The sequence below is a fragment of the Bos indicus x Bos taurus genome, chromosome 3 (genome assembly GCF_003369695.1).
Source record: "Bos indicus x Bos taurus breed Angus x Brahman F1 hybrid chromosome 3, Bos_hybrid_MaternalHap_v2.0, whole genome shotgun sequence".
NCBI classification, from domain to species: Eukaryota; Metazoa; Chordata; class Mammalia; order Artiodactyla; family Bovidae; genus Bos; species Bos indicus x Bos taurus.
The window spans coordinates 1027797-1055551 of NC_040078.1; the positions used below are offsets into that span (position 1 = coordinate 1027797).

The 27755-nt window shown below is 47.4% G+C and overlaps 1 protein-coding gene across 2 annotated transcripts in view; it reads right to left on the reverse strand.

Moving 5' to 3' along the window:
- RCSD1 (RCSD domain containing 1) overlaps positions 1 to 27755 on the reverse strand; it is a 72012-nt gene that overhangs the window by 9608 nt on the left and 34649 nt on the right. Inside the window, exons 2-5 of one of the 2 annotated variants that reach the window (XM_027526489.1) lie at positions 11374 to 11475; positions 10178 to 10267; positions 5681 to 5752; positions 966 to 1169 (exon numbers count right to left, since the gene is read on the reverse strand). In XM_027526489.1, the coding sequence (XP_027382290.1) occupies positions 966 to 1169; positions 5681 to 5752; positions 10178 to 10267; positions 11374 to 11475 (468 nt within the window). The remainder of the gene's footprint in view (positions 1 to 965; positions 1170 to 5680; positions 5753 to 10177; positions 10268 to 11373; positions 11476 to 27755) is intronic. The other variant, XM_027526498.1, reaches the window with a different exon arrangement.

Here is a 27755-nt window from a genome sequence, read left to right on the forward strand (position 1 = left end):
CATCCATAATTCTAAAGTCACATACATTTATTAATACCATTTCCTGGCATTGGAGCCCTTTAACTCTTAGCCTCTCCCTGGCTCTGGCCCAAATTTGCTGGGTGTATTGTTGGAATGTATTGGATTGTATGCACCTCTGATTCCCTGATTCTTACCTCCTTCCAGTAGGGCAGGGATCTGATGAAATTACACACTGAGTACCAGGCAGCATCCACAGAAACAAGCCTTGTTACACATCTTTTTGCAAAGGAAACAGTTTGGATGTGTGCTGGGGTGTGCGAGCAGGCTAAGTCGTTTCAGTCGTGTCTGACTCTTGTGACCCTATAGACTGTAGCCCTCCAGGCTCCTCTACCTATGGATTCTCCAGGCAACAATACTAGGGTGGCTTGCCATGTTCTCTTCCAGGGGATCTTCCTGACCTAGGGATCGATTCCGCATCTCTTACGTCTCCTGCATTGGCAAGCAGGTTCTTTACCACTAGCGTCACCTGGGAAGCCCTTTAACTAGGGCAAGATGTAGCAAAAATGATTTGAGCCTACTCGGGTCACTTGGGAGTATTCGAATCAAGTCAGGACAGGTCAACCTAGTGACCCTGTCCTCCTTTTTGCTGAGTCACTGCTTTTGACATATGTCTCAGCTGGGGTCAGTTGTGAATTCCCCCCTCTCTCTCCACAAAGGATGGAGAACTCGCTCCCTCCCCATGCCTGCCTTTCAGGTGAGGGGAGCAAGTTGCAGGGAGAGGGGATGAGAGAGACAGGCTAGGTAGAGGGTGATCTTAGTTCAGGGATCACTTGCCAGAAAGAGGAGACATATCTTTTGTTAAAAAGCACTCTGACCACAGCTAAGGTGTGTCCTCCTTTTTCCAGGACAACAGCAGGGTAGAGATAACTCAGGATTGCCCAGCACCCACGTTTCCACAGACATTATAAACAAAGACATTACAATACTTAGGACCCAGACAGTACCTTATTGTAACAGGGCAGATGACTGCCTTCAGGAGGCTGGTCAAAGCTGACGGGCACCTCCTCTGGTTCGCTGGGCCGAGATCGCACTCCAGGGCTGCTGGGGGTGGAAGGCGGGCTGTGAAATGGTGACACCATGGCCTTGAATCCAGGACTCTTGGGAGAGGCCCCAGGAAGCAGGGCTGCTGGATCAAAGACTAAATTGGCCTGTTGGGAAAGATGAGGAATTTCAGGTAAGGATAGAGAGAAGATGAAAGTTCCTACTCTAGCATGTTGATTTCCTGGCCTTAGAACTGACTGAGACTAGGTACCATGAGGCTTTTCTTACTTCCTAACCAATTATCCATTGTCACAGCACGTCCTGCTCCTGGAAGACCTGCTTACTCTCTCTACCTTTTGCTACCTGGCTTACTCCAGCCTGCGTTCCAGAATGCCCAGGAAGTACTGATTTGATCTAAGAAAAATGCATGGAACAGTCCCAATTTATAGACAAAGAGGCCAAAATAGCAACTGCCAGGACTTGCAGGCACCAGGATCTCACACTAAGTCAGCACCTTCACCATCCTTCTCATCAGAGTCAGGAGCAGTTACCACTTACAGGATGCCTCCTCTTTGCTGGGCATGTGCAGTTTCCCCCTCTACCCTACACATTCAGTTTTGTTCCCAAGGCACAAATTAGCCAAGTGTTTAAGGAATCTGCTCTGGGATTCAAGCCCGGTCTCGTTGTCCCTCAGCCTCCAAGTAAGTACAGGGTCTTCCTCAGTAGACAACCAGAATGATGGACAGAGCAGGCCACCAAGCCCCTCCAGGGCGAGCTGGCAGTGCAGATGCAAGTGTGTGCCCCAACCTGGGCATCACAGTGCAGTTGAAACCACACTACAATGAACCCTGAGGGCAAGCAAAGAGGAGGGGTTACCCAAAGGTAACCAGGGCCTAAGGGAGTCATGAGGTTGGTTGGGGGAGGAGGCAGGTGGTCCTAGATCTATCCGACTGCCTCAGAGAAAGTGCAGGAGGGATTGAATGTGAGTGCCCTGAGTCCTCTAGGATCATCTAGGGGAACGGCTCCTCCAGCTCTACCCTCTACGTTTCCAAATCATTGCCCAGCTGCATCGGCCACAGCAGGAAAGCCTGCAGCGAGGTCTGCTGGGAAGGGACCAGGCTTGAGGGCAGACGATGCTCTCCACGCAGACACATCTGACTCCAGATATCTACTCTTTCACCTGATAGCTGTGTGACCTACAGGGAGTTCAGTAGCATTTCCGTATCTTGGATTCTTTATTTGCTCAATTGACTGAGCCTGACCTTCAGAGTCTCTTATGCTCTGGTCCCATTACTCTCTCCTGTCATTATCTGACCCACACCCTCTCCCTCCAGACTTTCCTCGGTGTTACCCTCCTGTCAGCCAAGGCTCTGTCATCCTGAAGAGCTCCTACATGGTACTTTCGGACTTGCAAAGTATAGAACATTATACATGTTTAAGATGACATTAGTACTTCTATTGTGATTTTAAGGAAGAATTTATAATATAGACAAGATTGTGTCATGGTAAATTTAAAAATATAAAAGTTAAATAGTAACACTGTGAGCCCATGCCACGTCTAAAAGCAGGATATGGCAGGTACCAAGGGACAGGTTTGGACCCCACAGGCTGAGGGAGCTGATGTACTGGGACGGCTCGGAGGGCTTCCTGGCAGTGGGGAGGTTAACTGGGCATTAAAAGAGGTCTTCTTCCCCTTTCAACGTCAACCTGGGAAATTCTCTCTGTAAGACTGCTCACAGGCTTCGCTGGTGGCTCAGTGGTAAAGAATCCACCTGCCAATGCAGGAGACACAGATACGATCCCTGATCCAGGAAGATCCCATATGCCCGGGAGTAACTAAGTCCGTGCATCACAACTATTGAGCATGTGCTCTAGAGCTGGGCAATTGCAATTACTGAGCACAGCTAGCGGATCCTCAAGCCCTAGAGCCTGTGCTCCACAGCAAGAGAAGCCACCTTGAAGACCCAGCACAGCCAAAAATAAATCAATAAAATTATATATTAAAAAATACTGTTCACAAATAAAGTGGGTCTTCTAGCCAGTGGAAAAGTTCTTTTAAAAAAAATATTTTATTTTTATTTAATTGGCTTCACTGGTTCTCAGTTGCAGCATGCAGAATCTTTAGTTGTAGCTTGCCAGATCTAGTTCTCTGAGCAGGGATCCCCTGCATTGGGAGTGCAGAGTCTTAGCCACTGGATCGCCAGGCAAGTCCCTTGAACTTTGAATTACGAACTTCTCCAATGAAGAAACATCATAGTTTCTATCTCATCCAATAGAATATTTAGAAGAAAAATTGAGCTGATGATGCATTTCTTAGTTCTTTTCCTACATAGTTCCAACAAAGTAAGGTTCCTAAGGGATTCGGCCAAATTATACACTGTTACTGACATTCTTCATAAGATTAAACCACTGGAGATCAAAACCTCATTCTCAGGTTTCCATGTTTCCCTAAGACACTTGTTAATGACCAGAAAAGGGGAATAAGACCAAAATTTCAAGGTACATAGTCTTCGTGATAATTTCTAGCAGTTGACTGAGGGCTGTGGTGGGCTGCAGGGAGGCGGAAGTAGGTGTCCTGCATTACACCCTTGACATCAAGGAGCGGGGTCTGAGTTGTGAGAGATCCCTGTGAGGTACATGAGAGCCCTGCAGCCTTCTATAGTGATGGGCAGCCCACCCCTTCCCTGCAACTGAGATGGAATCAGGGCTTTTCATGATGAGTTAAACTTCAGAAAGACTCTTTCTGATCCTTCACCAGGTAGGCTCATGACCCCAAACCAGAGGTGCTTTCCTTAACCCCAAATCAGGCTGGGGGCCAAATCTCTGGGCTCTCCCGTAGCTGGGAACTACAGAGGCTGTGACTACTTGTCCTGACACATCCCTAAGAATGGCTCCACAACAAGGTTGATGAACCAATTTCATTACTTGGACCCAGACAGGAGAATCCAGTGCAGGAGGGCCTTGCTGAGACTGCAGTGAAAGCTTGAGCATCTTCTACAGGCCTGACCCAGACATATTATGCTTGCTCCTCCTCTGCATTTCAGTTCACACTGTTCCCACACCAGGAGAACCTCCCTCCCTCCTTTCCAGCCACCCTTCTTAAGGACCAACTCAGGGAATAGGTGTTTCATAAAGCATTCATCAATTATTCCTGACCACTTGACTTTCTTCTTGCTCTATAATTCTAGAGCAGTGGATCTCACCTAAGGTTGGGGGCAGGGGGATGATTTTGCTCCCATGAGACATTTGGCAATATCTGGGGGCATTTTTCTTTGTCAGTTTATTGAGTGCTGCTGGCATCCAGTGAATAAGGACTGCTGCTAAAACACCTTGCAGTGTACAAGGCAGCTCCCTGAAACAAAATTACCCAGCCCAAATCATGCTGAGGTTAAAAAGTCCTGGTCTAGGGACTTCTTTGGTTGTCCAGGGGTTAAGAATCTGCCTTCCAAAGCAGGGAATGTAGGTTTGATCCCTAGTCAGGGAACTAAGATCCCACATGCCTCAGAGCAATTATGTCTATGAGCTGCAACTAGAGCAAGCCCATGCTGCAACGAAGACCCAGTGCAGCCAAATAATAATAATAAATTAAAAAAAGAAAAATCATACCAACTGTAAAAAAAAAAAAAAAAAAAGTCCTGGTCTAAAGCAGTAGGAGTCGGATAGTTACCCACAATTTAGATCTCTGGTATTTACTCTCCCATATGTCTTTTATTGTATCATATGTGAAAATCTTGGCTCCCCTATTGGCTCAGATGGTAAAGAATCTGCCTGCAATGCAGGAGACCCAGGTTTGATCCCTGGGTGGGAAAGATTCCCTGTAGAAGGAAATAGCAACCCACTCCAGTATTCTTGCTTGGGAAATCCCATGGACAGAGGAGCCTGGTAGGCTAAAGTCCATGGAGCTGTAGAGAATCAGACACAACTGAGTGACTAACACTAACCCTTGAAAATCTTGTCTCCACAAGATTGTGAGATCAAGTGCAGTTATATGCCCCATTCACACTCCTAGGAAAGCCAGGGGGCACAGTGGTAAGGGCATGCCAGGTAACTGGCGACAAGGAAGGACAGGACGCTTTCCAAACAATGAATTTGGCCATAGTGGTGTGATGTCTAGCAACTGAATTTCAGCCCTGGATAAGGTTGAAGTGGTCTGTGGCTGCATTCACGCCTTGGAAAGGACTTGGCTATTCCTGGAGTGTTTCTTGCACTATCATGTCCTTTTCCCATAAGATATCCCATTCTCTTCAACCTCTGCTAGGTGCTGACATGAGTTCACATTTGATAGGGTCCTCATTTTAGTGTTTTGCCTTTAAGTAGAGCTTCCCATCGGAGAAGGCAATGGCACCCTACTCCAGTACTCTTGCCTGGAAAATCCCATGGACGGAGGAGCCTGGTAGGCTGCAGTCCATGGGGTCGCTAGGAGTCGGACATGACTGAGCGACTTCACTTTCACTTTCATGCGTTGGAGAAGGAAATGGCAACCCACTCCAGTGTTCTTGCCTGGAGAATCCCAGGGATGGAGGAGCCTGGTGGGCTGCCATCTATGGGGTCGCACAGAGTTGACACGCAGAGTCGACATGACTGAAGCGACTTAGCAGCAGCAGCAGCAGAGCTTCCCATCCTTCAGACATGCAAATGTTGGATAAGAGGTAGTGATAGGTAACCATTCTGGACTTACCTGAAGTTTCTCAATCAGAGGTGAGCTCTTCACTTTGACTTTAGGAGGGTGGTTTGCACTGGGCAGTGACTTCTATAAAAGCAAATGGACCAAAGCAACCAAATGAGTAAGGTGAAGGGAAGTGGGGTTCTGGTTGGAGCCCAGAAGCCACAATTGGAATGAGAACAAAAAGTTGGTTTCATCACTTCACCGCTTAGCTGCAGGAACTCACTTACCTCCTCGGGTACTAGGCACAGCAGGGGCCCCCTCCCCTCTCCCTCTTCTTGCCACTAACAAGACTACCTGACTCTATGCGCTGGAGCAAGCAGGACATCCAAACACAGGAGGCCTCCTGTTCCAGGAAGGATGCCTTCATGGTCATTATGAGGGAGCAGACTATGTCTGAGGGGGATAAGATCTTCAGCCCATGACCTTAACAATGTGGGAGAACAATTGGAGGGTTTTCAAAGGGCAAGTGACTATCCATTCGGTTTGACACAAATATCACAAGAAACCAGAGAGTTGGAGTGAAACCCGACAGAGGTATTATTGAAATCGTTTCCTTGAGCTAATAATATTTCGGGAAACCTCACCAATAGTGTTGTTTATAAACTATCATTTTCCAAAACATTGAATTTTCATTTTGATTAAGCAGACATTTATTGAGTACCCCCTACATTCTAGACATTGTGTTGGTTATATAAAAAAATGAACATGATTCTGTGAAAGTGAAAGTGTTAGTTGCTCAGTCATGTCCAACTTTTTGTGACTCTATGTACTGTATGTAGCCCACCAGGCTTCTCTGTCCAAGGGATTCTCCAGGCAAGAATACTGGAGTGGGTTGCCGTTGCCTTCTCCAGGGGATCTTCCCATCCCAGGGATTGAACCTGGGTCTTTGCACTGCAGGAAAATTCTTTACCGTTGGAGTGTACCTGCCCTCTAAAAGCGGTCGATGTCTGAGACATACATACACACGCACACACACACACACACACACACACACACACATATATATATACACATATGAATATATTTTCATGCATTGAAGAAGGAAATGGCAACCCACTCTGGTGTTCTTGCTTTGAGAATCCCAGGGACGGGGGAGCCTGGTGGGCTGCCATCTATGGGGTCACACAGAGTTGGACACGACTGAAGCGACTTAGCAGCAGCAGCATGCTATTAGTTAGAGATATTTTTGTGATGAATATATGTCAGGTTTCTTGTCTGTTATTGGATTTTACATTATCTAAAAAGATTGACTCCTGTTTTGTGTAAAGTCCTTACAGCTTGATTCTCGTTCCACAGGTGTATTGATCTTCAACGTGCAGGAATGATGACAGTGATGATGATGATGGTGGTGACGAAGAAAAGGAAATTGATGACTTCCATATTGTTGGACAGAGGCCAGAGCAGAAAAAAACACACAGGATTTTCCTACATTTGGGGACATTGCTTCTTGGACCTATATTCTAATTTACTTGAATTATAAGAAGAATAATACTGACTTCTTATAAACCTGAGATATTTATTGAGGGAGATGACTTTAGTGATGGAAAGAGAGAGACTCACTCAACAGAACTCTCTGTGACCTTTTTTTTTAAGGCCCAGCACTGGGGGGCATGGTGCTGGAGTGGATCAGTCACTTGCTGGGACTCAGGAGGCCCCCTCCCAGCCCTTTCTGATGCTGGCTTTTTTCTGGGAGGGGAGCTGCACTGCAGGCAGGACCTTAGTTCCCTAACCAGGGATTGAACCCATGACCCCTGCACTGGGAGCTTGGAGTCTTAACCACTGGACCGCCCAAAAAGTCCCCAATTGGCTTTGACAGGAGCTAGATGGATGCCCTGGCCTCAGCCTTCCCAGCCAAGACCCAAGCAGGCAAGTGGGTTGGAATAAGCGATTCTAAGGCCTCCTGCAGCTCTCAGGTACCTCTGGCTCCATGAGTTTGCATCATCAGACGTACTTCCAGAGTGGTCAGTCTTTCAAGGAGCCTTGTGGCCACTGTGAGAACAGATTTGGTTGTTCTTAATTTCTGGGCTTTACAGTGAAAATTCACATGAGCCAGTGTTTTTGAAGATGCCGTTCTAGAAACTGCAGCAACAATTGTGCTAACAAAACTCACTTTATGTAATAACTCCTCTCTTCCATAACTGATCATTATCTTCTGAAGAGAGTGAAATTCAATAAACACCACCCCTTCCTCGTAGGACAGTGCTGGGAACCCAGCTCATGCCCTACAAAATCCTTATTGATTTGAATTGACTTACTAAACAGGAAGAACCCAGGAGCCACCAGTGCAGTTCCTAGGAACGGCAGCAAGTGGCAGCATTTCCTTTACTGTTTAACTAGCAGCTCCAGACAAGTAGCTGCCTCTCGCACAGTTGGAGGGATCAAGTCAACCTGACATTTCTCTATGTGTACGTATGTCCATATAGGACATTCTAACAGTGACTAGAATAATGACCAGGTTTTTCAGTCCTTCTCTGGGCAAGTGAGGCAGTGGCTGCATTAAAACACAGTATTGGGTGGGTCCTCCAGAGAGGGGTAACTCCAATACACCCTGGGGGCAGGGGCTGGCCTCACCATCTCAGGCTCCCGTAGGCATAGGGAGGGGGCAGGAATGAAGAAGAGATAGCAAGACCCCTTCAGCACTGTGCACTGGAAACCGGGAGGTAGCCTGACTGGGGCCTTCCCTGCAGGTCCCCCAGGCTCCCAGCATTAGGGCTTCTGCAGGCTGTACCACGGGAGTATGGAAGGATGATGGACAACAGCCTCCATCTAACCCAGCCAAACAAAGCTGGCTGCTTGTTTTATTTTTGTGTGAATTTCAAGGCGACAAAGAATCTTTGATATCTGGAAGCAATGTCCTTCACATATGCAAGCAGCCTGTCACCCCAGGACTTTCCTTCTAAGATCCAACCTCCCATTCATTCAGCCCTTGGCTGAACAGACCATAACTGCTGGTGGTGGCCCATGGAATGAAACATGTAAACTTATTTCTCCCAGAGCCACTAAACTAACCTGGCTCACTCCACTTTTATCCAGGGAATAAACATCCCCCCCAGCCCCCATGACTGGTTAGTGCTCTTGTCCCATTTTACAAAATAGGAAGCAAGCTCAGTGCAGTGCAGTGCCTTCTCCAAGGCCAAGTCCAGTCAGGGGGCAGCCTCACAGGAGGCTCCTAGTGGCCACAGCCTTGGCCTGTTGCCTAACACAGGCTCCAAGCCTAGAGGGCGGTCACGGGGAAGATGACCCTCAGCAAAGAGAAGTTGTTGATATGTATTTGGTCAGAATGTTGGCTGAGGAACCCACAAAGTCACAGAATCATAATGTGGGCATGTGAGGAGACCCCAAAAAAACTTAGTGTTTTTCAACTGTGCCTCTTGGGGATTTTCATCCCAGAAGATCTCTGTTCATTGTGTGTGTGTGGGGGGGGTGGTGGGGTGGGGGGGGGAGGGTAGTATTTCCAGAGCACATGGGGCTCTAGACACCACCCCCTTCTCCATTCCACTTGACAGGGAGCAGCTCTTTCTGATTTATCTGATGGGCTTCTGCTTATATGCCTTGGCTTGACAAAAAGGTTTGAACATCATTGATATACTCCAGATGTTTCACTTTATAGGTGAGGAAAATGCAGACAAGGAGAGGCTCACCCAAGTCCATGTGGCTACCGTGTCCATCTGTCATCAAGATGCTCACCCCCAAAAAAGACAGTGGGGAAAGAGGTGTCACAGTGGATATGGGGACTGGACTATCTTTGGGTGGCTTGCTCTATTTGGGGAATTGGCCTCCCAGGCTGGAGGATAGAACATGCAAATCTGTTTCTGGTGGGGACTGCAATTGCAGTGAAGGTTCATGGGCTCCTGGGAGGGTGTGGACAAGTTACTCTCACAGTTACAATTAGATAAATAAGGGTAGGTGAACATGCAGGCTGGGAATCCACTGCTGGCTATGATCTATGATACCAGAGCCTGTATTATGTTGGTAACATTGGCTATTTATAGCTGAGGGCAATGAGGCCTCCTGGGGGCTCTGGTTTTCTTCCAGTGATCTAGAATAATAGCCATCCTGTACAAGATACCACAGAAACACTCAATTATCTCATTGCAGTTCTACCTCATGTGAGTGCCGACTCTCTTTCCAGAAGCCTTGGGCACATGGAGGATCATGTAAGTTAGACCTGAGAATCAAACATGACTTTCATGAGTCCTAAATCTGATGTGATGTGGTAATACTCTATGGCCCATTCTCTTGGCTGAAATGCTCAGGCTGTAAAAATAGTGCTACTGTCCTTGAAAAATCATAAGGGAGGCTCGATAAGAGGGAATAGGAAGGGGCTTCATTTTCACAGTAAAGGAGCAGGAAACATCAAGAAAAGAAGGTTCATTCCTGAATCTGACAGGAGAAATTCCCTGCACAGCCTTTAAAGTCTAAAAATGTGAACTGAGTGCTTCTTTCCGTAAGAAGGAGAAAGCAAATCATAACCAGCATCTTTGGAGCCCCAGGGGCAGCAGCACTTACCTCCTCACCATTCTGGCCCAGCTCTACCTTGGAAGGGAACAGAGGGAGGGAGCAGGGCGGTTTCCTTCTGGTTGGTTTACTGGCGGGTGTCTAGAGGGCAGGGCGACAGACAGACACACAGAAAAAGAGAGAGAGCTAATCAGGCAACAGGGAGGAAGAGAAAGGAGTGGAAACTGGCTTTAGGAATGTTCAGGAATGTCTGATGGAGAAGAGAATGGAGGGAGGGTTGCACGTCTTTGCCAGTTAACTATCAAGTCACTCCAGTGAACTGTCTACCCATTCTGACTTTTAGCTCTACCCAGTGATCTCCTGCTGGCATCCTCTTTCACTTGAGATTCATCAGCCTGAAGCAACATTTCAAAATAACACTCGCATCCAGCTTCTGAGTACTGCCAGAGCCTTAGATCAGTACTCTCTCCTTCACCCTTTATAACATGCCTACTGCGTCTAGAAATTATGGATGGGTTTTTCAGATGGGAAAATAAAACCGCAAAACAACACATCTAAAAAAGCATTCTCATTCTCCCCAAGGGGCCATGATAAACCTCCCCCAACACTGGGGTGCCCTTTCCACATTCCACTTCTAAGGAGCTTCTCAGACTGTAGGACTAGAGAAAATCTGGCCCAGATTTCTTCAACATTACAAAGCCCCCTTTGACACTGTCCTCTCCACCAGGATTCTAGAATCCTCTGCTAACCAGATCCCTTCCCTTTCTGATCACTGCTTCCTATCTGAATGCACTTCCCTGTAAGTCCTTGCTTCCCAGTTCTCTGTTGGAATCTACCCTTGCTCTGAATTCCTAGCCTCAGGGGAAGAGCCTGGTGTGGGGACTTCTTTATTCTGCGCCAGCACAGGCCTGGCACAGCTGTGCAAGATCTAAATCTCCATCAGTGGGTGATGGAGCTGGATGAGCCCTGGGCTCCAGAGCCCCATCTCGGACAGCAGGCCTTTCAACGCTCAGCCGCACGTCTGCTCCCTCCTGGCCAAAGTATAAGCCTCACTCTGGTGAGGAAAGACCCTGCCCAGGCCCAGCAGCATGGCAACATTCCTTGCATTCAGAGAGACCCCTCTCTGACTTCGCTTCCTAATTTGGTAATCACTAAACCTCCTCCCTCCCCCTGCTCTGGGCCTGACCCAGACTTCCCCTTCCTCCAGCCCCCTCCCAGGAGAGGGGCTCTGATGCCGCCTGACTCACCTCCTTTGCAGCGGCTGCCTGCTCCCTGAACCGCCCAGCCAACTGGGCCACCGAGGGGGGTGCAGAGTCGTCCACAATGGCGTTGGTCTGTGCCGGCCTTTCCTGGCAAACCAAGGGGAAGCCAAAGTTAACCAGAAAATACACACCTGGCACTCTGAGCATCAGCACAAGGGGCCATGCGAGATGCCTGCTATGTGACAGTGAGGTCTTCTCCCAGCGTTTTGCAATTGGCTTCTGCATCAGAGACTTTAGAAACTCATTCATCAACTGCATTTTGTATGAATACTTACAATGTCCTCGGCCCAGGGTGTGGCTCTGTCGATCTGGAAAGGAATTAAAGTTGCCCTGGGGGTGGGCCGTGGAGGGCCCAGGGAGCTGGGAGGCAGGACAAGGCTGGGGTCCTCATTCTACAAAGACCTGGCCTGCAGAGGGCTCTATCAGAGACACTGTCTCCCCTTAGTCAAAGGGAGCTTTGAAAACTGGAGGCTGGCAAAATGCACTGGAGAGTCCAGTGCATGATTGTATCTACTAGGATGAGCAAATGCCCTGAATTGAACTTAAAATTTTTTTTTTAATTTGTGGCTGTGGGGGGTCTTCGTTGCTCCATGAAGGATTTCTCTAGTTGCAGAGAGTGGAGGCTGTTTTTAATTGTGGAGAGCAGGGCTCCTCACTGTGGTGGCTTCTCTTATTGTGAAGCATGGGCTCTAGGGTGTGCAGACTCAGTAGTTGGGGTACAAGGGCTTAGTTGCCTTGAGGTATGTGAGATCTTCCTGTACCAGGGACCAAACCCATGTCCCCTGCATTGGCGGGCGTTTTCTTAACCAATGGGCCACCAGGGAAGTCCTGGATTGAACTTTTGACAAGTATTTTTGCATCTTATTTCTCCTACTTGATTGAGTGCTTGGTCGTAGAAACACTCAGAAAATATTTGTTGAACTAATAAACAACATGAGAGTCAAGTAGCATGGCAGATGAGAACCAGACTATCTGGATGTGACCACTGAGTTGCTCCATCTCCTTAGCTCAGTGACCTTGGGCAAATGACTTTCTCCTTCTGTACCTCGGTAGGGATAACACTAGCATGTTGTTCACTTGGTGGTTCTGCAGATCAAATGATTTACTATGTATCTAAAGTGTGGGGACAAGGCCTAGGACACAAGAGCTTCAGAAGCGTTGTTACTGCTACTTCTAAGAACCCTTGGCGATGACCTCAGTGAACCACGGTCACTGTTCACTCTCACGTGCCATTTGCCACCAAGGCTCATTCAATGAGTCAGCAAGCCCTGGAAACAGACACTTCGCTTCTGCTTTATTACATGCGGCCTACAAAATCACCTGACTTTCATAATTTTTTAAAAATGTCCAGTCTTGGAAACATTCAGCTTTGATTTTTGGTGACCACGATGATGGCATTTTGCACACAGGCTGCAAACCTCTCCACTCTACCTTCTCATGTCTAGCTTGAAACTGAGAGAATCTGGGTAGCAGTTGCCCAACAAAGACATCTCTGTCTTTCCATGGAGCTCATGGCCTACAAGCATGCTCCAGCTGCAAACTTGCATCCCTCCACACACACACCCATGTGCATATGCACACACACATACTCTCACATACATGTCCTACACCCTCCTTTTTGTGCTGAAAGTGTCCCTGAGCTTTCTTATTTGAGTGCTCCCTCTGAAGGAAATATCACTGGTAATACCATGACGTTGTCCCATTCGAGCAGGAGGGGCAACCACCTGCCCCACACTGACCTCAGGTGAAGTTGAGTAAGTGTGGGCAGAACTTTGAGAAGAGGGCTTTGCTTAGAGATAGGAAAGAACTGCTGGACACGGAGCTTCTGATCTGTGAACAGGCTGTTCTAGAGGAAAAGGCAGGTCCCTGCTGTAAGTCAAGTTTATCCCCATTTCAGCCTAAATATCAAATACTGATTTCAAAAAAAGATGTTAAAGGATTCACCTCTCTTCAAGATGCCAGAATTCCCCACAGCGCTGGAGAAGGGTGTGGGGAGCCTCAGTGCCCGCCCTGACGTGTGCCCCACACTGGCCATGCCAGGCCTGGTCAGAGGTGAACATCATGTCCTCCTGGAACAATGGAGAGGCTCCAGGGACAGAGCAATTTATTAATTGAGCTGCTCCTGGCAAACATGCTGGGCCGGTCCGTCTGTCTGTCTCTCTGTCCGTTGCTATTTATTGCTCGCGTCCTGCTGACAGTGCACTTTACCTCAGCCGCGAAGGCGCCAATCACCGGTGGTGCAGGAAGAAACATTCCAGATAAAAATAGAGCTGAAGGGGAATCAGAAACTCCGCCCTAACTTCCCTTCTTGAAACCAGGCTTGGCAAGGGGTGAGAGAACTACAAGCCTTCTGGAAGGACTTAGGACTTAAAAGCTAGGTTGAAGGAAAGATTGTGATATGTCTGAATTTGCTTTCCTGGAGCCCAGTGAATGGGTTTTCTTTAGAATGTCTATGGACTCCAGAGCTTGTTGAAGCCTGGCAAACCCACTCACCACCAGCACCTCTCCAGATGCTGCTTCTCGTTCTGTGTTGTGGAAGAGTGATTGATTGTTGCCTTCTCTCAGTTGGGCAGAAGTTCAGAGAGGGCAAGTAAATTAGCCCGAGTCACACAGGAGAGGCCAGACAGAATAATCTGAGAAACACTTGACTCCAATGCCTAATAATCCAACAGTGAACATCAGTTAAATAGCCTAATTTGTGAAGGTGCTTTGAAAACTGTAAAGTGATATATAAATCGTAAATCTACTATAAGCCACTGGGTTACACGGGTACGAAGGAGCAAGCATGGCTTTGGGGATGGTCGGGCACTGTGGTTTAGCCTGTTTGAGGCTTTGCCTGGATTTCTGCCTTGCACATCTGGCAGCTACCACTACTGACCTCTTCTAGTGGTTCAACATCATGCCACCTTGGCCCCAGGCAGGTGAGCAACATTTTTTCCCTCTCTCTCTCATCTCTCTCAGCCCTGAGGCTGGTTTGGGAAGGTCATGCTCCTACCTTGATTGTTCTTAGATCTGAGCATTACTTTAGTGTCTCTGCCTCGTCCCAAACTTTCCTGGGACCCCCCCACCCCACCCCCTAAGCAGCATTCTTTCTCTGTTCCAAAGTTATCCATTAAGTATTGAACACAGAGTCAGGAACACAGAAAGTCGTCCTCAAAGGGTGCCTTCTTCCCCACCTCCCATCCAACCCAGCTTGTGGTGTCAGGGTCTGGGCCCCTGCTCCCAGAGTCACTGACACCCTCAACTCCACCTGCACCCACCTCCAGGTCTTGGTCACGGTTTGGCCTCTGTGGATCCTTTCTTCCTGGGACCAATCTCCATGTCTTAAATCTATTTTCTGAACCCACTCCCACATGCGACCTGCTTTAGTTGACACTCATGCTTACAGATTGCAGCCCCCAACCCACCTTGCTGGGCCCAGAGCCTGCTGACCAAGCCCTTACTGCCACTGTTCCAGCCTGGCTCTGCCAGCAAGCTTGGAAACCACTCCTATGGTTCCCTCAACTTTGCTGAGGCCAGAAGAAAATCACCTCTGGAGTTTACTTTCTGTTTCTATGGGACTTTCTTCAGAGAACTGAGGAGCCCGTGTGTCTGGACAGCATGGAACTTCCCTCTCACTTTTGCCGTGATGAATAAATACAATCTGGATGCTGCCAACCATTCGCATAGTGGAAGCTTTGTGTACAGGACCAAGTCAGACTCTGCCCTGGCTGTGTCCATTTCCCCACCCTCCTCCTCGGCCCGGGTCTAAGTTTCTACCAGTCTGTGGTCCACGGTTTAGGGTCACAAGGCACCAGGGGAGGCCTCATCTACAGCGTGGGGGAGAATCAGTGAGGGGGTCTGCCTGGAGCCCGAGGAACCCCTGCTCTTAGCTAACAGGAAGGTTGTCTTGCTCACCAGAAACAGGACAGACAAGCCAGAGCCTCAAAACATAAGGTATGCTCGCTTCTTTGCTCTTTTAGAACTGCAGTGGATCTTAAGGTCACACCCGCTTCCAACTTACATCATTTTAAAAGGATCAACAGACAGTCTCTTTGGGAATGCCACAGTGATTCCTTCGTCTTTTTGTATGCTTACCTTACTTGAACTCTTCAATTCACCACCATGTTTAACCATTGCCATTCGGGAATGATGGAAAGGACAATGGACCAGGAACCAGGCTGGCCAGTTTGACGCACCTACCTTACTTAGAGCGGCTGCTACGTGGGAGGAACTGTTCTTATAGCACTTGATACGTTTTTCTCTCATTCTCACAACACCTCTTCTAGAACAGAAAGTGGCCCAGAATTGCTAACTCATTCTTCAAGTTAGTAAGTGCTGCATTATCTGGATTCCAAAGATCTCCTTCCACACAGACACGCTTTGTTAACTCTAGCCCTTCTCTTTAAGAGCTATCTCATCAGCAAACACCTCTGTCCTGAGCTCTGCGCTCAAGCAGTGAACAAGACCGAGTTCCTGCCCTTAAGGAGCGGCTACGCCAGCGAGGGGCGCAAACAGCAAACACAGAGCAGAGAAACAAGTAAGAGAACTTCAGTGCCATGAAGAAGAGAAGATAGGATGCTTTATCTACGGGGCTGTGAGCAGCCAGCTCTGAGGAGGAGTCGTCTGAATTTCCAGCTGGGAAAAAGGTGGAAAGAAAACTGTTCTGAGCAGAAAGCACAGACAGGAACAAAGGGTGAGGGACAGAGAAGTGAAGTGTGGCAGGGACCTATCGCATCCAAAATATGAGGAGACATAAAGGATGAGAGGCAGTCTGGGCCCCACTGCATGAGGCCTTGAGGATCATAGCAAGCAGTTTGTATCAGTATTTTATTCTGAGTGAATGAAACACCATTTGGAGGGTTTTGAGGAGAGATGTGACCTGTATTACATATCAAAAGGCTGCCTGTAGAGAATGGATGACAGTGGAAGCAGAGGGGCCAGGAGGAAGGTTCTGGCAGCGGTAGAGCCGAGCAGTGATGGTGGAACGGACCAGGATTGTAGCAGCAGGTGGTAAAAGGGGTGGATCTGAAGGTAAGACAGCTGGGAATTATTGATGCACTGGGTGTGGGAAGTAAGAGAAAAAGGGCAATCAAGGAGAACTCCCAGGTGTTTGGCTTAGACAACAGAATGCAAGGAATATTTTTTCCTGGGTTGGGGAGGGTTTGTTGGAGTAAGATGTGGGTAGAGGTCAGTAGTTCTTTCTTGGTCATGAACGTTTGAAATGTCTATTAGATATCCATGTGTAGATGCAGGGTGGGAGTTACATATACACCCAAGTCTTAAATTCAGAGGAGGTTTCCAGGCTGGAAACAAAACTTTTGAGAGTCAGTAGATAGTGATGGTATCTGAAGTCACTGAACTAAATACAGTCAGAAGATATAGAGAAGAGGTCTAAATATAGAGAAGAGTCTCTGGAGAAGAGGTCCAGAGACTGAACTCCTTATTAGCACTGAGCTGCCTTTCATTCACAAAGGCGATGGGACTGCTCTTCTTATTCCAGGAGGAGCCTTGCAGACATTTTGGTGCAGACTGCAGACAGGCTGGGTTGAGGCCAGATTTCTCTGGCTTAGGTGAGAGAGGATCAGAAACCCTGAAATGCCATTGGAAGAGAAAGTCTTGTGTCCTGCATTCATGCAGCTGGGTCAAATATTCAGCACTTCTTGGGCATCTGAAGACACTGCATTGGAATAACAGTGACTGGGGAAGTGGGGGTTGGAGGGGTGGAGAGCAGGTGAAGAAGAAGAACAACAACTAAACAAGCCAGAAGAAGAGAAACAGGTACATATGAATGCTGATCCGCTATTTCACATTAAGGCCAAAAATATTCCAAATATTCCCTATCTCCCCACTTGTCAGCTTTAAGGATTTGAAAATGGCAAGTCCTTAGCCTCTGAAGTTCTATCCCAGGGAAAAACCCAGGTAGGATGCCCGGCTCATACAAAGGATCCACAGGCCATTCCCCGGGGAGTGCGCCACTCCATGGGTCCTCCAGGGCTTTCCCCTGCCTCCCAGGATGCGGTGCTACAGCCTAGGGGCCTGGACAGGGTTAAGCAACCCTGAGTCAGTGGACATCAGCCTGACTGCTTCAGTGGTCTTAGAAGCAGGGTAGCTCACAGTCCCCGGGGCCTGGCCAGCCACCCGGGTGGGGTCAGTGGGCTTGGTGGTGGTGGCACAGGCAGGGTTAGCCCAGGCACATTCCCAAGTAACAGCAAGGACAACAAAGCAATGGGAGGCAGCCATTCATCCTGAATGTCATGATGGTCTAGGACCTTATCAGTGCAATCTGGGAGATAATGTATGTGAAATTTCTCTGTGAAACCTGTCAATTGTTGTATAAGCATAAGGATAAAAATGCATTTTGAGTCTTGTGGGGTTGGGGATGTGCACGGATGATATGACAGGAACAGAAAGAACAGCTAATTCAGAGGTAAATCAAGTCTTGTCTCTGACACATACTGGGGGTAGATCTTTCCGAGCCTCAGGATCCTTGTTGGTAAGTGAGATTATTAACATCCACTGGCCTTTCCTCCAACCCAAAGTGCCATCAGTTGGCCATTGTGTGTGCATGCGTGCTAAGCTGCTTCAGTCGTGTCAGACTCTTTGCAACCATATGAACTGTAGCCTGCCGGGCTCCTCTGTCCGTGGAGATTCTCCAGGCAAGAATACTGGAGTGGGTTGCCATGTTTTCCTCCAGGGGATATTCCTGACCTAGGGATCGAACCCTCATCTCTTACATCTCCTGAATTGACAGGCAGGTTCTTTACCACTAGCGCCACCCGGGAAGCCCAGTTGGTCTTTTCTCCAAAGCAAACTGCAACATGTGCCTGATGTCTGGAGCCTGCACCACCCTCCTCCCACTAACAGCAGGAGGTAGCCAATATCCTCAGAGTCCCTGCAAGACTCACAATCAGCCCTGTATGCAAGAGGCAGAGTGTACAGATCACAGGTTATGGTGCTGTATGTGGGGCAGTACAGCATACAGCTCAGGCTTCGATCCAGATGGCCAGGGTTCAAATCCAGGCTCTGCATATACGGCCTTGAACAAGTTACCTAACTTCTTTGTGCCTCAGTTTCCATCTGTAAAATGGGGAGACTACACCGAGGGAAGTCCAGGGCTGTCATCTAGTCTACGCTTGCCCTTTCATTCTCTCTGGGGCACAGGTCTCCCAGAGGGAAGCCCAGCCAGCTAAGATATGCTCCTTGCTGCTTTCTGCCATTCTTAGTTCATAAATGGGCAGTCATGAGTCGGTCATTGGCAGTCTACACTTAACAGATACTTAACAAGACAGATGGTTAACAGACATTCCTTTCCTGAGTTTTCAAACCATCCCTGAGAAACGGATGTGCATACTAACTAGCAATTAAGAAAAAATAAAGCTGACTGTAATTTTATGGCTTTTAGGGTCATGACCTAGGTCATGTCCCCTCTTCCTTCTCTCCTGCTTCTTCTGATTATGATTATTGCTATTATTTTATATGCTCTCCTATGACCTTAGGCAGGGAGCTCTCAGAGGCTTGCCAGTAAGGACACACTAAGTCCTGAGTATGGTTTTGGAGCTGCCCTTGCTCAAGACACATGAGCTAGCGAAACCTCAGCTTCCTCATCTGTACAGTGGGAAGAGCACCTACCTTGACCTCCTCTAGGGATAGTTGTGAGGCTCCCGGGATGGAGTGAATGACAGCACACTGGAGAAGAGATACACAGAGATGCACAGGATGGATACTGTGCACACCCAGAGTTTATGGCCTACTAAGGGACAGGGGTGATTAAGCAAGTATTTAAACTATGATCAGGGTCAGGGACTTCCCTGCTGATCCAGTGGCTAAGATTGCACTTCCAGTGCAGAGGGCCTGAGTTCAATCCCTGGTCAGGGAACTAGATCCCACATGCTGCAACAAAGAGTTCACATACCATGACTAAGACCTGGTGCAATCAATAAATAAATGATTTTTTTTTTTTAAGTATGATGGATCAGCCAGTGCAGAAGGCAGAATAGCCCCCAAAGATGTCTACATCCTAATCGTGGAATCTGTGATGATGTTAGGTTACATGGCAAAGGGTGCAGGTGGAATTAAAGTTGTTAGTCAGTTGACCTTAAAGTGGGGCACTCCCCTGGGTTATCTAAGTGGGCCCAATGCAATCCAAAGTGCTCTTAAAAGTAGGAGAGGAGGGCAGAGGAGTCGGCGTCAGAGTGATGGGATATGAGAAAGACTTGACCTACTATTGCTGGCTTTGATGATGGCGGAAGAGGCCACATGCCGGAATGCACGTAGCCTCTAGAAGCTGGGAAAGGCAAGTCTCCAGAAGAAAGGCAGCCCAGCCAACATCTTGATTCTAGTCCCAGTGAGATCTGTTTTGAACTTCTGACCTCCAGAACTATAAGATAATAAATTTATATTGTTTTGGCTGCAAAGTTTGTGGTCATTCATTGCATCAGCTATACAAAAGTAAACCAGGCAGTAAGTACTTGCTGACCCACTGTGGGCTCTGAGGTCTGGGCACACGGTGCTGAAGAAGAGAGTCCTGAGTCCATACTCTTACTGGAGTTCACATTCCAGGGGAGACAGGCAGTGACCCAATAAGTGAGTGCATGTTGGTGCCCTGAGTGGTCGGTCACAGGAGGCCTACCCAAGGAGGAGCAGATGGAGGTGACATTGAGTTCAGGATGTTGTGACTGGAGAAGGACAGGGTGAAAAGCATAATAGGGGCACCCAGTCTGGCTAGAGGTATCCAGGAGGGCTTCTAGAAGGAAGCCCCAACCTGGACAAGCTTGAAGGGTGGGCAGAGTTAGTCACTCTTCTGCTGAGGGAGCCACATGCGAAGGATGCAAGGCTGGGGCTCCTCACTGAACTACCAGAGGTCCCTAAGCCTGGTTCACGGCATGTGGCCTGAGGGGAAGATGAGGCTGCAGAGGAAACAGAAGCCAGAGCGGACCCTGTTCTCAGGGCCATGCTAAGTCATTGGAAGGTTTTTAGAAAAAGAGTAAAACAGAGGGTCCACTAAAACAAATGGATTTATTTCGATGGTCCCTTTGGCTGCAGCGTGAGAAATGGATGGGCCATTGCCATCGTCATGAAAGGTACGTTTATTTATTTGACTGCACTGGGTCTTAGTTGTGGCACATGGGATCGATCTTTGTTGCAGCATTCAGGATCTTAATTGCAGCATCTGGGATCTAGTTCCCTGACCAAGGAGTGAACCCAGGGCCCCTGCTTTGGGAGACTAGAGTCTTAACTACTGGACCACCAGAGAAGTCCAGCCAAAAAGGTTTTGATGAATAGGAATCTCTGGTCACTGATTTACAATTGCTACCTGTGTTGTATCATTATGATCACTTCTTGCAAATCTGCAAATCTTCAGCAGAAGTTCTACTGAAAGCAGCAGCTTGTATTTCTGGGTGCTTTTTAAAGGCAGTAGAGTGAGTAATCAAGCATCTATGGCCCACAGCTGGTAAAGAAATGCCTTCAAGAGGCAGAGTTTATTGATTCAAACACTAGTAGATAATGAGCCCTACACATGCCAGGGATTCACGGAGTGTTTAGGTCTCCTAGGCTTACAGGAAAATGGAGAGCAAGGATTCAGTAGAGGCAGAAAACTGGGACCAAGATCAGATAAGTTCATCTAGGAATTAATAACTCTCTCAAGGATGACTTAGACATAGGGTTGGAGTCAACACTGTAGATCTCAAGAGTATAAGATCAGACAGAATGGTGCCCTGAACTAGGGGAGGGTCCATGGAGATCGAGAACATTAATAGGAACTTAAAAGCAACTTAGGAAAAAGGACTGTCTGGAACTAGTGACTGACCAGGTAGATGCAGAGAGGAGTCAAGATGCTGCCCAGGCTTCTGGCTCTGTCTGCTGAGTGGACAGGGGTGCCATCCACAGAGATGGTGAGCCCCAGTGAGAGCAGGGCTAGGAGGAAAGAGGCAAGAGGTGGCTAGAGAAGGAAAAGGTGCCAGAAGGGGAGAGTGATCACAGCAGAGGGTCCAGGATGGATCCTTGAAAGCTTGGAATTTTTGGAGTCAGATGAACCTAGGTTTGAAACTTGGCTCCTGTTACAAAGTGATGGCTGAGCTCGAAGACAGGCTGGGTGAGTGGAGGCTAGAAAGGAGATGGAGAGGGTCCTGGGATGAAGAGGAGGAAGCAGTAACTTCGCGGTTCAGGCAGGGTGCCTGCACCACCAAAGTTGTCTTCTCCTTCCAACTGTAGGTGTGCAGAGGGGAAAATCAAATTCAACCTTGTGAGCCTGGCAGCCTCAGAGCAGTTGGCTTTTGTTTTTGTTTCTTCTTTTTAGGGGAAAGGGGAAGAGTGTGAAAGAAATGCTTACATAGCTAGCTTAGGGGATTCAGGGGATTCACAGCCTAGGCCAACAAGTAAATCTACAATCCATCTGCTCTTCAGAGAGAATTCAGAGACTGCTGTCATGTGGTCTCCATGCTGGTTAGTCCCCTAAGAAGCCTGATTTCTCTGAGAGTCCCTCTGACTCCTGGGGTTTGCTGCAGACACCTGGAGGCCTCCTAATAATATCCTTCATGGGGGACCATTTCTGCTTCCCAAGCAGGAGTGACGTGTGAGTGAATCCTGAGGCCTGGGACATTTGTCCTTCATGTCCCAACAGAAAGCCCAAGCATTCCTTCTAAGATTAGAACAAGTTGCTCAAGGACAAGGGCCTGCGTCCCAGTTAGCTGTAGCCTCTCCTATTACAGTGGCTCCTCTTCCTTCCCTCCCCTTCCCCCTTGCAGTCTGGAGCTGGACTCTTAGCAGGATGTCTCTTGGGATGCTCTGTGGGTTGGGTCACACTGGGCAGGGTGTAGTGCTGGGTTCTAGGCTTCTTTTTGTTTTGCCACATCTTGGATTCATTTATTCATTCATTTTTCCTGTACTCCAGGACGTGTGCCAGGATATACCAATGAACAAGATGATGCAGGTCTTTTCATAATGGAAATTGCAGTCTAATGAGGGCAACCTTCAGCAACCATCATTATTTTTACTCCAGTTTATTGTTTCTTAGGGTGTACTCTTGCCTGGAAAATCCCATAGATGGAGGAGCCTGGTAGACTGCAGTCCATGGGATTGTGAAGAGTCGGACACAACTGAGCGACTTCACTTTCCCTTTTCACTTTCATGCATTGGAGAAGGAAATGGCAACCCACTCCAGTGTTCTTGCCTGGAGAATCCTAGGGACGGGGGAGCCTGGTGGGCTGCCTTCTGTGGGGTCGCACAGAGTCGGACACAACTGAAGCGACTTAGCAGCAAACACTGCAGAGGGAAAGGACTAGAAAAGCAAGTGATAAGGGGATCTGACCCAAAGATGTGATGTTTAAACAGAGGTCTAAAAGATAAGAAGTGATCCAAGCAGTGTGTGTGTGTGTGATAAGGAAGGGAGGGGTATAGCCAAGGGCATTCCAAGGAGAGTTTACCCAAAGGCCTGGAAATGAGAGGAGCAGGATGTGTTTGAGGAAATAAAAGAAGGCCAATGTCTAGAACTCAGTGCAGTTCAGTCGCTCAGTCGTGTCCGACTCTGTGCGACCCCATGGACTGCATGTAGCATGCCAGGCTTCCCTGTCCATCACCAACTCCTGGAGCTTATTCAAACTCACGTTCATCGAGTTGGTGATGCCATCCAACCATTTCATCCTCTGTCGTCTGCTTCTCCTCTTGTCTTCAATTTTTCCCAACATCAGGGTCTTTTCCAGTGAGTCAATTCTTTGCATCAGGTGGCCAAACTATTGAAGTTTCAGCTTCAGCATCAGTCCTTCCAATGAATGTTCAGGACTGATTTCCTTTAGGATGGACTGGGTGGATCTCCTTGCAGTCCAAGGGACTCTCAAGAGTCTTCTCCAACACCACAGTTCAAAAGCATCAATTCTTCGGTGCTCAGCTTTCTTTATAGTCCAACTCTCATATCCATACATGACTACTGGAAAAACCATAGCTTTGACAAAACGGACCTTTGTCAGCAAAGTAGAATGTCTCAGCTTTTTAATATGCTGTCTAGTTTGGTCATAACTTTTCTTCCAAGGAGCAAGCATCTTTTAATTTCATGGCTGCAGTAATCATCTGCAGTGATTTTGGAGCCCCCAAAATTAAAGTCTCTCACTGTTTCCACTCTTTTTCCATCTATTTGCCATGAAGTGATGGGACCTGATGCCATGATCTTAGTTTTTTGAATGTTGAATTTTAAGCCAGCTTTTTCACTCTCCTTTTTCACTTTCATCAAGAGGCTCTTTAGTTCTTCTTCACTTTCTGCCATAAGTGTGGTGTCATCTGCATATCTGAGGTTATTGGTATTTCTCCCAGCAATCTTGATTCCAGCTTATGCTTCATCCAGCCTGGCATTTCATATGATGTACTCTGCATATAAGTTAAATAAGCAGGGTGACAATATACAGACTTGACGTACTCTTTTCCCTATCTGGAACCAGTCCGTTGTTCCATGCTGTTATAACTGTTGCTTCTTGACCTGCATACAGATTTCTCAGGAGGCAGGTGAGGTGGCCTGGTATTCCCATCTCTTTAAGAATTTTCCACAGTTGTTGTGATCCACACAGTGCATCAAAAGGCTTATCAAATACCCACAGTTTTGCAAGCTTGTTTCTTTCTGCCGTAAGCACAGAAACCAGTGTGTTATTCATGTCCCCACCCCCTAGCCTATTACCATATTCAGTGCGCAATAAATAATGTCAAATGAATGAATGAATGATGCATCAGTAAACCAACACCAATGGGCTGACACTGTGAGGGCTTGATAAACATAGAACAGGGCCTCAAGGTAAAAATGGAAACAATGTGTCAGCCAGGGTAGGCTCTGGGCATACCAGGCTTGAATATTTTCATTAAGGTTCACTGAACTGAGCCAAGGTCACTGGAATAGTATAACTAGAGGGCAAAGAATGAGACCTTCCCTGATGAATCCACTACTTAAAAATCTGAGCCTCCAGTTTCTACTTGGAGCCAAGGAATGCATTATAATTTCATATTTCCCATCCCTGGGTATATATGTCTTCTTTCAGACACATTTCATCAAGGAGCCACTGAGGCAGGGAAGGCATGGGTCTCCTATCAGTATAGAATGGTACCTGCCCAGGCTGTGAAGTCCACATCTCTGCTCTGATCTGGATTTCACATAGCTGTAGCTGTGAATTTCACATTTCTGTAGCTGTCCTCAGACACTAAGGCTGTCCTCCCCAGCCTTGCTGCCCAGGGATGGTCCAGGCAGGAATCCATAATCTTTGGTATATCAAAGAGGCCCCATGCAAAGCACAAGAAAGGTTCTACCTGCCTTAGAAACTGACTCATTGGGATGAGGCCAAAAGGGTCCTGAAGCAGAGAGAAGAAAAGAAAACACCAGGCTGAGTTAAGTTGCTTTACTTGAAAAGTCTATTGGGTTTTATAGGGCAAAACAGCTGACTGGGAAAGGCCCGGGTGGGGTGTTGACATTCAGCTTGCAGATGGCCTGATCTCTCTCTTCCACCTGCTCTTCCCTCTGCCTGCTCCCTTTGGGCCTGGGACTGATTCATATTTGGGAGTGTCCCCTCCAGTCACTGACTGAGGGTCAAGGGTCAAGAGTCCCACAGGAGTCCAGACCTGCTGGGCTGCTCAGGCCCGCTCTGTTCAGCATCCTCCCCATACCGAGTGATTCTGTTTATACCTACTACCACTAATCAAATGGCTCTCTTTAGAAAGCCATTTCTAAAGAATTTTGAATTAGTTTGGTTTTGAATTAGTAATAGTAGTCTTTGTATTGTATTTTCTTAACAATAATAAAGCGGATAACTTATTGAAAGCTTATTGTGCTGAACATGAAAAGATGTTCACTAATTATTCGGAGAAGGCAATGGCACCCCACTCCAGTACTCTTGCCTGGAAATTAGAGAAATGCAAATCAAAACTATAATGAGACATCACCTCACACCAGTCAAAATGGCTCTCATCAAAACATCCATGAACAACAAATGCTGGAGAGGGTGTAGAGAGAAGGGAACCTCCTTACCTGTTGGTGGGAATGTCAACTGGTACAACCACTATGGAGAACAGTACAGAAATTCTTTGAAAAACTAAAAATAGAGCTACCATATGACCCTGAAATCCCACTCCTGGGTATATAACCAAAGAAAAACATGGTTCAAAAGGATACATACAGCCTAATACTCACTGCAGCATTGTTTCAAATAGCCAAGACTGGAAGCAACCTAAATGTTCATCAAAAGAGGAACGAATAAAGATACACACACAATGGAATTTAACTGAGTCATCAAAAAGAATGAAATAATGTTCTTTGCAGCAACATGGTTGGACCTAGAAATTAGCATCCTGAAAGAAGTAAGTCAGACAGAGAGGCAGAAACAGCATGTGACATCCCTTACATGGGGAATCTAAAAAGACATGATACAAATGAACTTATTTACAGAACAGAAACTGACTCACAGACTTAGAGAATGAACTTATGGTTGTTGGGGGAAGAATGGGGGAAGAGATAGTTAGAGAGTTTGGGATGGACAGACACATACTGCTTTATTTAACTTTTTATTTTCTACTGGGAAATGGGCAGAGGAGCCTGGTGGGCTACAGTCCATGGAGTCACAAAGAGCTGGTCACAACTGAGTAACTAAATAACAACAACATATACGATTAACAATGTTGTGATCGTTTCAGGTGGACAGCGAAAGGACCTAGCCATACAGATATATGCATCCATTCTCCTCCAAACTCCCCTCCCAGCAAGGCTGCCACATAACACTGAGCGAAGTTCCCCGTGCTATACAGCAGGTACTGGTTGGTTATCCAGGATGACTCCATGTACATAACACTCTTCAAAAGGCAAAGCTGTGATGACAGAAAGCAACTCACTGATCGCCTGAGACCAAAGATGGGGCAGGCGGTTGACTATAAAGGGTACGAGGGAACTTTTGAAGTGAAAGAAACAATCTATATTGTGATTGTGGTCTGTATCTGTCAATACTCATCAAATTGTCCTTTTAAAATAGGTGAATTTTATTGTGTGTAAATTTTATCTCATAAATGTGATAAACAGCTTTTGAAATAAAAAACACATGCTCAAAAAATAAAAGACAAAAGGTTGAGGCACACTCCCCCCGCATGAGGTCTTCTTTCATTTGCCCTGGGGGTAGGGGAGTCGGCTCAGTTCCAGGGTGCCAGCCCCATGGACCTCAAAGCATTGGCAAGAAGGCACCAAGGCCACAGGAGGCTGGCAGCCTCTTGCAGCTGCGAGGAACAGGCCACATCCAGCCATTCCTGTCCCAGGGCAGCCACCAGCACTCTGGAAGCAAGAATGCTGATGAGAGCACAGAATCTGGCACTTGACAAGTTCAGGTATGAATATAATTTGTGGGTTGTTGGGTTGCAGGTAACTGACTTAACTACTCAGAGTCTCATCTGTAGAATGTGGCTAATAACACCCCCTACAGACTCATGACAATACTAAGAGATAGTGTTTGATTAGTTTGGAAAGATCCTCTGGAGTAGGAAATGGCAGCCCACTCCAGTATTCTTACTTGAAAAATTCCATGGACAGAGGAGTCTGGTGGGCTACAGTCCATGGGGTCTCAAAGAGTTTGCCATGATTGAGCACACATGCAGTGTGGGTCCAAACCCAAATCCTGCCTCTTACTCTGTGTGTGATCTTAGGCAAGACTTAGCTTCACTGAGCCTCAGTTTCCCCACTCATAAAATAAGGCTTATAACAGCACTTATCTCATATGATTGTTATAAAGCCCAAATGAGATCATAAATGTGCATAAAGTCCCAGCACAGTGCCTGGTACATGGGAGCTTTCCCTCCCATCTTGGCTCTTGTTGTTACACCTAAGACACTGATTGCCACCCACTCAGTAGGTATTAGTTGGGACGTGGGCCCCCTTGCACGCCTTGTAGGGTCAGCAGGCTGCTGCCTGTTGGCCCTGAGTAACTGCAAGGGGGCAGTAGGGACCTGTTGCTAAGTCATTTTCATTCCCATTCTGTAGAACAAGTCTGCAGACCTGCTGGACTGGCATTGCATCTTAATGTCAGAGGAATTTACAAATAGGAATTTTCTGAACCATACTAAAGGGCAGGCTGGCTAACTGAAGTGAGATTCTAGGCTCCAGCCATAAGTAGCCTAACTCGCAGGGCCGTTCATGTGTGGGATTTTAGTTGGATGTTTCTGGTATGTGGAGTTGGGTAAGGAGAAGTAAGACCAGTCATCAAAGGGAAGCCTACTTCTGGCTTCTGCAGGTGAGGAGAGTCCTGCCTTTCACCCAGACCCCTGCACCAAGAGGAGGCAGGACTCAGCCTCATGGCCAGAGTTTGAGGGTTGTGCCTGCCCCTGTAGGTCCAAGCCTAATCAGGGACCCTCAGGGGCTGGTGGGTGCATGAACGGCTGGA